This window comes from Myotis yumanensis, unplaced genomic scaffold, assembly GCF_028538775.1.
Source record: "Myotis yumanensis isolate MYYU_CA2020_CCGP unplaced genomic scaffold, mMyoYum1.0.hap1 SCAF_5, whole genome shotgun sequence".
Lineage (NCBI taxonomy): Eukaryota > Metazoa > Chordata > Mammalia > Chiroptera > Vespertilionidae > Myotis > Myotis yumanensis.
In genome coordinates, this window is record NW_027223756.1 from 86,259,731 (window position 1) to 86,271,160 (window position 11,430).

General features: G+C 52.9%; 1 protein-coding gene across 1 annotated transcript; it reads left to right on the forward strand.

Annotated features, from left to right (window-relative positions):
• Positions 1 to 6,352: 6,352 nt before the first annotated feature.
• NDUFB7 (NADH:ubiquinone oxidoreductase subunit B7) lies at positions 6,353 to 11,366 on the forward strand. Its single transcript, XM_070416161.1, has 3 exons — positions 6,353 to 6,539; positions 10,604 to 10,772; positions 11,185 to 11,366. The coding sequence occupies exons 1-3, from the start codon at positions 6,428 to 6,430 to the stop codon at positions 11,303 to 11,305; spliced, it is 402 nt and encodes a 133-aa protein (XP_070272262.1). The 5' UTR covers positions 6,353 to 6,427; the 3' UTR covers positions 11,306 to 11,366.
• Positions 11,367 to 11,430: the final 64 nt, after the last annotated feature.

Consider the following 11,430-nt stretch of genomic DNA (forward strand, 5'->3'; position numbering starts at 1 on the left):
AAAATCAAAGTTCTCAGTAAACAAACAGACAGAGGAGCCCCCAAACATATTTACACCTTTTTAGTGAATAAGTATCTTTACAGTCTTGGGCTCTTGAGCAGATAATAGGAACATCATCTAAGTCCCCTGATGGGGGCCTGACAGGAACAGATGTGGGGGCCTTTGGCTGGGGGGGTATAAAGTCTCCATTCTTCCCCCCTCGGCACTGCTAAGGGCAGGATCATTGAAGAGGTCTCTTCACCTAGGCAGGGCTGTGCTAAAAGGTCTTTGCCCATTAGAGGGACCAGGCAATTTGGCAAATACAGGAATTCATGAACCACCTGATGGCCGCCTAACTGACATCGGCGGGGGCGGCAGAACAGTCTGCAGCTGTGGTCCCGGTAGCTCCAATAATGGTGACTTCCTGTCCTGAGAGGGGAGCTACCTTCTGAGTAACTACTGAGTGCTTTGCCATTGTATCAATCATAAAGTTCACAGTCTGGCCCCCGATTTTCATTTCGACCATCGGTTCATGGGAGCCCAGTTGGAAAGAGCCCAGCCTGTCCTAGTCAGAGTCAGTTGTTGCCAGTTCGAGGAGGTCTGCCTCAGGCGGCTCTGGCCAATAGCGGCTGGGTGGTTTGGATGGCCTTGCCAGCTTCTTTTGGCCTGCTCCTGCCCTGCCTGCCTCTCTACTCCTGCTACCAAACCTTATTCTGTCCCCTTTTTACATATGCAGAACTGGACCCAAGGTAGCGAGTTTTAAGCAACTTTAAAATTTTTTTGATATACATTTTATCATTCATGTTGCAGGGAGGGACCGGGTTAGCTCCTCCTGAATGAAAGAACTAATCAAAATAAGGCTTATTTTCTAATTTCATTTGTCCCTGGGTGTGGACAACAAATGACACTAATCAGATTGACATAAACGATTTAACCTTTGTTTAGGGAGGCAAATGCAAAGCATTTACTCCAAATGTCTTTGGTTTAGGGAAGATAGGATTTTTGTTTAGTTTTCCTATTCTATTTGTCCCAGCTTACTGGTCTATCATGCATTCAATTTTTTTTTTTTTTTTGAGACATAAACAAAAATTTCACTAGCTAAATAATTTTAAACAACAAAGATATATATATTTAAACAATAAAGACAGATAATATTTTCCATTAAAACTTTGAATCACCATAGCTAGCAATTATCAGTTTGTGAGTATACAGGCCTTGTTGACGTCATCTTGGGATAGCTGTCTGTCTCTCTGTGGTCAGCGACTTCTTGTAAATTTCAAAAATATAAGACACAATTAACCAATAGATTTAATTCTATTTTCTAGATTTCCTATGAGGCACATTCAGATTAATAATATCTAGATGAACATTTTTTTTTTTATTGTTTGACTCAGTAAACTTTAAGGTCTCAAGTTCCCAGCAGCTATGGAAAACCACACCTGAGGCTGGCAAACAGGCCTGGCCCAGCCCTTGACTTTAAAACCACCATTTTTCTCTGGGGAAAGTCAAGAGGCAAATTTGTAGCTATATAATTTCTTGAGATTTAAATTCAATTATTATTATTAAGGCATTTACTTTGGCAAATTTTGTAACAGAGGCAATCTTACTGAATTTTCTTTTGGAGGCTTGTTGCTAGAACAAGCCTGCATTGCTTCCCTGGGTAAAATTAGCTATTTTCCTTAGGAAATAATCAGTCTTGGGTTTTATTCTGTACATGTGTGAAGAGATTCTAGTTCAAAACTCTATTTAAATGTCCAAAAACAGGACAATTGCGCGCATTAGTTTTAAACTAGCTTTTCTCTTTATATGTGAATAGAAATATCAGACACATTTTAAAACTTTTCAATTACAAGAAGGACTTTTTGTCATCTAGCTGGCGCGATCTCCATGGGAAGAGCCCTGCTCCCGTCCAGAGTAGCCGCGCCGCCCCCAGGTGTCCGGCCCCTGGGCTCCGCGCGGGACCTTTCCCAGACCTTCCCCCGGACCCAACGCCGCCGGGGGCCTCGCTGCTTCGGCCTCTCGCAAGCGACTCGCCGGCCCCGCCCCCCCGCGCTCCACACAAGCCCGGGGCCAACGCCGGCCAACGCCGGCCACCGCCGGCCGCAGCCGCTGCCGCCGCCGCCACCAGGTTCCGCGAACGAGTCCGCGCCCGGCCCGAGCCCCCCAGCGCCGCCCCCGAAGGCGCTCCGCCGCCTATGGCGCTGAGCGAGCGCAGGCCCAAGCTGCGGGGCTCGGGCTGCCTGGGCTGCCGCCGCCTCTCCCGGCCTCCGGCCTCTTCCAGGCTGCGCAGCTCGGGCTCCAGCTCCGGCCCAGCACCCGCCGCCGACCGGGCCGGAGGCAGAGCCCCCAGGTGTCAGCCGCTGCAGCCGAGCTGCCTGGGCCCGTGGCGCGGCCGGGCTCCGGGGCGAGGGCTGCGGTCACCGCGCACCGCGCTCCCGCACACTTGCCCCCTCCCCCCTCCCTCCCCGTCTTTACACTCACATACTTTCACCCGACATTCATTCAGAGTTTAAACAATCCATTCAATTCTTAACAACTTCCCAATTTCTGAGGGAGCTCTAAAGCCTCCCGCAATCTCCTTGAACTGATCAATCACAATACCCAAAGGAGCAGTCTGAGTCCATTCCACAGCGTCCGTCCAGGAGGAGCAGAGGGTGGAGGGAGGGAGCAGAGGGTGGAGGAGAGAACACACACACACCAACACACCAACGACAAGAAACAAAGAACAAAAGACAAGGACAGACACAACGCGTTGAGACAAAAATCAAAGGATCCAAAAAGAAGGTTTTTCAAAGCCAATTGACCCAGCTGGCAACAGAGTTTCAGAACAAACGAGAGGAATCCAGGCACCCCTGGTCCTCTCCAGACTCCACCAGGGCGTCCCCCGGGGATGTGGCCTGCGACCTCCCGACACGTCTGTCAGCCGCAGTCAGGGGAGGCTCACGCCCCTCCCCGACAGCCACCAAACAAACAGAGCTCTGACCAAACAGATTTGCTAGCACTGGCCAAACAGCAGGGGAGGCTCACGCCCCTCCCCGACAGCCACCAAACAAACAGATCTCTGACCAAACAGATTTGCCGGCTTCAGACAAAATTCGAGTTCTCAATATCTAAGCGATCGCTATTCTTGTCCAAAAAGGCGCCGTCACTTACCCCAAGAAGCGTCTGTTGGAACGTTGATACCCGAAGGCGGCTGCGGTTTATCTCGGTGGAACCTCCAAATGTAACGCCCTGGACGCAAGCCGCTGTCACAAAGAACCAAGAGACGCTTCTCATGCAAAAGGCAAAGGGTTTATTTAGTTACCAACATGTTGGGGCTTACAGCTTACTCTGAACGCAGCAGAGCAGCGGCTGTCAGCCCCGATTAAGAGTTTAAGCATAGGTTATATACTCCTCTAGCAAACGGGGGGAGCAAACGGGGGAAGCAAACGGGGTCATTCTTCTGGGAATCTTGGCGCCGTTGTGAATTAATGCCTGTCTGGTTTTTTATCAAGTTGTTTTTCAGTTTACTCCCGGGCTGTGGCCATCTCCCGTAACCTCCCTGGCTGCAGCTGTCTCCCATCAAAGTTGATTGTTTCATCTCCCCCTTCTGACCTTCCTGATTGCCCTGGTGCCGTTAAATGTAACGCTCTGGTAACACTCTGGTAACACTCTGGTGTCGTTTGTTCCTTGACCTCTCTGACCTGATTATATTGGCGCCTCTCAAGAGCATGGATTGGGCACCAACTAGGCGCCAGGCAGTGAGAGCTTTTCATGCACCCAACCATCTAACTGACTCCTCCAAACCATCCCTTTCATTTATTCATTTGTGGACATGACAAGTATTGACTAATCACCTATGATGGGCCAGCTCCATTCTATGTGCGGGGAATATGGCAATGAACAAGACAGACAATATTCCCTGCTCCACCAAGCTGACGTTTGAGAAGAGAAAAGACGGTAAACAAGATAAGTAAGTCAAATGGATCTCAGGCTACATGGCACGAGGTATCACCGATGAGTAAACTGAGTAACCCTGAAAGAGGACTTCCCACGGTCATCCAGGGTGAGCCATCCGGGACCTTAAATTGCCTCCCTGAGTCTCCTCCCAGCTCTGACCTCTGGGTGAGCAGTGGAAGCACAGAAAAAGGAAGGGGAGGTGAGACACCCGGGGCAGGGCGGGCAGGCTGCCGGGTACAGCTGTGCAGGTTGTACACTGCACAGCCCCAGGAGTGCCCGTCACAAAGACCACAATGTGAGTCTGCTCCGGAGTCGGGATGGGCACAAATGGAGGCCGTGGCCTGGGGAAAGGAAGTCTCCATCACCACTGGTCTATTCTCCAAAGCTTCTTTTTCCACTTAGTATAGAGTGGCCACTCCCCCATTTCCACATATGAAAGTCTAGCTCGGCAGTCCTCCCAATACCATCACCTGGGAACCTGTTATAAATGCAGAGCCTGGAGCCCTACACCCCAGACCTCCCAAGTCAGACACGTCCAGGCTGGGTTCGGCTTTTCCTCCACATGAAATGGGGGGGGCCAAAGGAGGGTTTGAGCAGAGGAATGGCATGATCTGATTTCTCTTTTATTTTTAAGTCTTTATTGCTGAAAGTATTAAATATGTCCCCACCCCCCATTGGCCCCTTCTTGCCTGCCTCCACCCACACCGGTCCCAGGCCTTCACCATGCTATTGTCTGTGTCCATAGGTTTTATATATATATATCCAGCATCCATAACAATCAATGGGAGGTCACTATGATGCCCACTGTGGCCAGAAAACTGAGCCACGTAGTCAGGTTGTAATACCACTTCTTTACAGTGGCCACTAGAGGGATACTAGAATTGCAACTTGTTTCATTTTCACAAAAGCATTCAATAGGATTTATTTAACATTTTGGCTCTCAATAGTTTTATTTATAAACTAGAGGCCCGGTGCACGAAATTTGCGCATGAGGTGGGGGGGTGTCCCTCAACCTGGCCTGCACCCTCTCCAATTTGGGACCCCTCAGGGGATATCTGACTTAAACAGACATCCAGCAGTTGGACATCCCTTTCACAATCCGGGACTGCTGGTTCCTAACCACTCTCCTGCCTGCCTGATTGCCCCTGACTGCTTCTGCCTGCCAGCCTGATCGCTCCCTAACCTCTCCCCTGCTGGCCCAATCGCCCACAACTGCCCTCCCCTGCCGGCCTGCACATGGCCATCTTGTGGCAGCCATCTTGTGATGATGTCACATGAGGGCCACCTAGGCTTTTATTAGTATAGACCAGTGGTCGGCAAACTCATTAGTCAACAGAACCAAATATCAACAGTACAACTACTGAAATTTCTTTTGAGAGCCAAATTTTTTAAACTTAAACTATATAGGTAGGTACATTGTTATTAACTTAATTAGGGTACTCCTAAGGCTTAGGAAGAGCCACACTCAAGGGGCCAAAGAGTCGAATGTGGCTTGCAAGCCACAGTTTGCCGACCACGGGTATAGACTAATGGCCCAGTGCACGGGTTTGTGCACATTGAAAGGAAATTAATTAGAAGGTGGCCAGCAGGGTGGGACTGGGCAAGATGGCCCAGACACGCCCTGGAGCCAGCCTCCCTCTGTCCCTCCCTGGCTGGCCGCACCTGGGGTGGCTCGAAGGGTGTCTGCGGTCACTGCAGCTCAGCAGTAAGCCAGATTCTTGGCTGATAGTGCCCCAGCAACAATATAACCCACAGCCAAAGGTGGAATCACGTGGCCCCGAGAGGAATCGGGCTCCCTCCTCTCTGGTTCTGGGATGCGTCACCTGAGAACCGCTGCTGCCAAGTCACCCCAGCTCGGCAGCTCCTGCATTGAACGTCTGCCCCCTGGTGGTCAGTGTGCATCATAGGTACTGGCTGGTCAGATGGTGGAATGGTTGCTTAGCCTTTTACATTTTAGATAACTTTATTTGCATATTTAAATTAAATTCACTAAAATATTTTTTGGAATAATTTTATTTAAACTTTTGATATTCACTAAATATATCATTGATATTGTGCAAGGCTTTTTAAAACAAATTCGAAAGATTTTTGTGAAAAACCATGTTTTAAAAAAATATGATTATAATATGAAAAAATTCTTTTCATTTGTGCTGTAGCCTGGGGAGATCAGGGGCGCCCAGTGAGGGTAGGGGAAGGCCCCGGACCCACGTCGTCTCCCCTCCATTTCCCCACCCAAGTGGATTTCTATCCAGAGGCAAAAAAAAAACCTACACAACTGCATTCATTCAATGGCAGTCACAGGATCCCTTGAAGGGGCGCGCCGCGCCTGTAATGTCTCCAAATGGCCGCCAGGTGACGCCAGAAATACCGGAAGTCCTCCGGACTCATTCGTCTCTATGATCCCCATGACAGCCAGCGCAACCCGGAAGCTGAGACTAGCGAGGGGGCAGTGCTTCCGGATAGGAACGAGGTGACCTGACCGCCACAGGAATCTGTGGCGGCTGCAGCCATGGGGGCGCACCTGGGCAGGCGCTACCTGGGCGATTCTTCAGGGGAGCCAGACCCCCTGCGGATGCCCACCTTTCCGCCCGACTACGGCTTCCCCGGGCGCAAGGAGCGCGGTGAGATCCAATGCGCAGGCGCGGCCACCGAGAGTGGGGTGCGGACGCCGTAACGCCGGGGTCCGCAGGACTGGGCCCAGCACTGACCCGGCCGGGGGGAGTGCGGAGGGCAGGCGTGACCCTGCCTGAGTGTGGAGGCTTTCAGGGCAGAGGGCACGGCTCGAGGAAAAACCCGGGGGAAGGTGGCGATAGGGGGCTAACCAGGCGCTGCGAGCTGGGCTTTGTCCTGGAGTCCGCGCGGACCCAGGGGAGGGCTCGTTGCGAAGGGCCGTGTTCATTGTCCCTCTGTCCCGATGTCAGTCCTATTCTTAGGTATGTGCACGGGGACTCACGCCATGCATACTGTCGTGCACGTTGCCTTTTTTTAAAATATGTTTTTATTGATTTTAGAGAGAGAGAAACATCGATGGGCTGCCTCCTGCACACACCGGGGATGAAGCCCGCAACCTGGGCGTGTGCCCCGACCGGGAATCCAGCCCGGCGGCCTCTAGGTGCTTGGGACGACGCTCAACCAACTGAGCCGCACCGGCCAGGGCCGCCCGTTGCTTTTTAATGTAGTAATATTACAAGCACATCAAACGCCAGTCCTGGGCCGGGGTCCCAAGTTGGGCACCATGGATACAGCAGGCACTGATTAAAGGAAACTCGCAGCCCTGGGGCTGAGACAGCGGCACCAGGCAGAGCTGGGGGTCTACACCTTGGAGAAGCCTGGAGGCAGGCTTCCAGGAGGCAGTAGCCGGAAGCCAGACCTCAGGGTAAGGAGTAGGAGCTGACCACACGGAGACCCGGGAGAGGGGAGAGCCAGCGTTTGTAAGCAGAGGAGACACGGTCAGATTTGCTCTGACAAAAGGCTGTGCTGGCTGCCGGTGGGCGAGGACTTGGAGAAGGGGAGACCTCCACGTGGGGGCGTGCAGAGAGGTCTGGATTTGAGAGACTGTTGGGAGGTGGACTCCTCCAGGGGCCCGATTCCTGGTAGTTGGTCAGCCCTGCATGAACTTGCAGTCCATTAATCCACCTGCCTTCTTACACCTGCTTTGCTCTGTTTGGCAAACACCCACAGCCTCCTGCTCCTCTCTCCTGCTTGGCTAAACCACAACCCTGGGTAAGCCCAGCTCTCCTTGGCTCCTGTCTCTATTCAGCTGAACATCATGGGAGAAGCACACTCTACAGCTGTTCTCCCCATCAACCCCCTGGTTGATCCTTCCTGCTGCTGGCTTTCCTGATTCATTCCCTGCCCCTTCCCACGCCCCTTCCCTCCTAGATGAGTGTCCCGTGCCTTCTCTCTGACTCCAGTACCTCCTTTCGGCTAGTCACTTTGAATTCTCTGATTAAGAAAATAGAAGCTGTTTCCCTATTTGGCTCAGTGGTTAGAGCGTTGGCCCACACACTGAAGGGTCTCGGGTTCAATTCCAGTCAAGTTGCAGGTTCGATCCTGGTCCGGGTCGGGCACATGCAGGAGGCAACCAATCAGTGTGCCTCTCACATCAATGTTTTTCTCTCTGTCTCTCCCCCTCCCTTCCACTCTCTAAAAATCAATGGAGTCCGGCAGTGTGGCTCAGTGGTTGAATGTCCACCTGTGAACCAGGAGGTCACGGTTTGATTCCTGGTTGGGGCACATGCCTGGGTTGCAGGCACCATCCCCAGTAGGGGGTGTGCAGGAGGCACTGATCAATGATTCTCTCTCATTGGTGTTTCTATCTCTCCCTTCCTCTCTCTAAAAAACATCAACAAAGACATATTTTTAAAAGAAAATAGAAACTGTCAAAAGAGCTCTCGTGGCTCCTGGCACTCCTCTGCTGTCACTTCAGATGATCTGACCCTGCTCCAGAAAACCCCTTGTGACCTCCATCCCATCCTCTCCCCTATCCACGGGCACCCCTATCATTCTCCCTTCCAATTGCAACATTGTTTTTTCCATCGACATGCAAATACAATAGTTACTTTGACTGTTTTCAATCCCCTCCTGGACCCCCTCCTCCTCCAGCTATCTCTCCACTTCACTGCAAGAGCTCTGATCCAGTTTGTCGCACACACTATTGCTATACCCACTGTCAATTCCCAGTTCCAACTAACCCCACTGCAGCAGTGCCAGGCAGAGTTGATCGCTGCCTCTTCATGGAAGCCCTTCCTCACCCGGCTGCCAGGATCCCCCCACTCCTGCCCACCTCAATGTGGGCTTCTTCACTGATCCAACCCCACTGCCTGTATCGTAAATATTGGGGAGCCCCAGGGTCTCCACTCACTCCCTGGGGTTCTCTGCTAGTTCCCTAGCTTCAAATGCCTTCTGTGTCCCAGTGCTCCCAAGTTTTTACTTCCAGCTGGGCCTTGACCCTGAACCCCAGACTCATGGACCCCGCTGCCTGATTGGCATCTCTCCACAGTGTTAATGAGCATCTTGCACTCAGCAAGCCCACACTCAGACCACATGCTCAATCCAGAATCCCTGGGGCATCCCGAGGCCTGTCCCCTCACCTTAAGGCCTTTGCACCTGTTGTCCCCCTGCTGGGAATGCTCTGCCCCCAGGGGTCTTCATGTCTCATTCCCTCACTTTCAGATGCCACTTTCTAAAGCAGCGGTTCTCAACCTGTGGGTCCTGACCCCTTTGGCGGTAGAACGACCCTTTCACAGGGGTCGCCTAAGACCATCCTGCATATCAGATATTTACATGACGATTCATAACAGTAGCAACATTACAGTTATGAAGTAGCAACGAAAATAATTTTATGGGTGGGTCACAACATGAGGAACTGTATTTAAAGGGCCAGAAGGTTGAGAACCACTGTCCTAAAGGATCCCTTCACCAAAACTGTGACCCACCTCCAACACTGCCTCTCTCCCTTGCTTTATTTTCCAATGCTTAGCATTCTGGACAGTCTGTGACATTGGCTCCACCTGTTTGTACTGTGTCTCCCTCCAAGAGCAGGATCCCTAACAGTGACTCCATAAATCCTAACTGCTGACTGATTATGCCAGGTTCAAGTTGCAGTCACATTGCCATGGAAACCAGCAGGGGGGCTACAGGTGGATTATGGGCCTGGCGCTCAGACAAGGTGAGGGTGGGGGTACCGAGTTGGGGCTTAACGGTCTATCGGGTGGTGATGGAAGCCATGGATTAAAAGGAGCAAAGGCTCTCAGCAAGAACCTCAGGAAGCCAAAGCCACAGAGATGGGAGGAAACCTGGGGAAGGGAGAGCCAGGGGAAGAGAATGTTCAAGAAAGCAGCTAAGGAAGGGCAGTGTCCTGGGGTCTCAGTGCCCTTGTGAGAGCCTTGTGTGGGCAGGGCTGGGCGGAGTGTGGAAGCCAGGGGTTCTGTGCAGGGACAGGAGATGAGGACCAGGGCCTGAAGGAGGCAGAGGCACGGGGTTCAGAAGCAGAGGGAAGAGACGCCAGTGGGGAAGATTGCAGGGAGCTGGGAGGTTGCCGGCATGGAGTGTGCACCCAGACTTCTAAGGGCCCCCATCAGCCCCCTGAAGGTTGACTTGGTCCCAGCTCAGATTTGCCAGGTGGATGGGATGCAGCCCAGTGGCTAGTTCAGCCTCACTGAAGGGGGCACTGAGCACCTACATCCGTTCCTTCACGCTCACTCAGTTGACTTAGGAGTGGGGACTGTTAGTCCACTCCTGAGGGGAGGAAACTGAATTTCCGAGAGGCCACACTCTGGTGAGAGGGCACAGCTGGGATCCAGGTCACCCCAGCCCCCACACTGGTTATGCCCGGCAGAGGGGAGCGCTGGGAGAAAGTGGGTCCTGCAGGGTGGGACTGTCTGGGGAGATGAGGATCCATGTGGATGCTGAGGTGCTTGGGGAGACGGGGACTCTTCCCTTGTTTGGGCGTCAGTGTCCAGGTTGCCTTTGAACAAATGAGAAAAGGACACTCCATCTGCCTCCATCAGAGGACAGCAGTCACCTGCCACACAGTTGACCTGTGGGGGACGGGTCTGAGCTGTGACTCCTGGTTGCATGTGGGCGGCTGGGTCTCCCTGGACTGAGGGCATCATGGGAACCTCCAGAAGTTAGGGACCCAAAAGCCCACCATGGCTGAGTCCCTCCCACTCCCTCCCCACAGAGATGGTGGCCACACAGCAGCAGATGAATGATGCACAGCTGGTGCTCCAGCAGCGAGACTACTGTGCTCACTACCTTATCCGGCTGCTCAAATGCAAGCGCGACAGCTTCCCCAACTTCCTGGCCTGCAAACACGAGCAGCACGACTGGGACTACTGCGAGCACCTCGAGTGAGCCCCAGACCCACCCCTATCCCTCACTCCCCACCCCCACCTACCCTCAGCCCAAGGATCTTGAGGCAAAGGACAGTGAACTAACCTGAGTTTTGAGCCTTAGTTGAAAAAGGCTCTCAGGGGGTCTGTTGGGTGGAGGCAGGGGAAGGGTCAGGAGGGGCAGGCATCTTTGAGGCCACCTGGAGGATCAGCCAAGCCAGGGTTCCAGGTAGGAGGCCCAGGGCTCACTGGTGTCCACCAGAGAGGCAGAGAGGGGGCAGACCCCAGACTTAAACCAGAGGCCAGGTCTCCGAGGGCTCCCAGAGTGCTCTGGGGTGGAGTTCCAGCCCCGTTGTTGGCTTCCCAGGGCTAAGGGGGGGCCAACTCAGGCCAGGGAGCTGTAACGCCCTTTCTCATGCTCTGCCCATAGCTACGTGAAGCGAATGAAGGAGTTTGAGCGTGAGCGGCGGCTGCTCCAGCGGAAGAAGCGGCGGGAGCAGAGGGAGGCAGATCTGGCCAGAAGCCAGGAGTCCAGCCAGATGGCCGTGTAGTGGGGCCCACCCACCACCCTTGGACAAGGGGAGAAATAAAAGCCTCCAGGCCCTCAGCCCATGCCCTGCCTATTCCTGTGGTCTGCTGGTCCCCAAATCCCTCAAAGAAACACACTGAGTCTGAG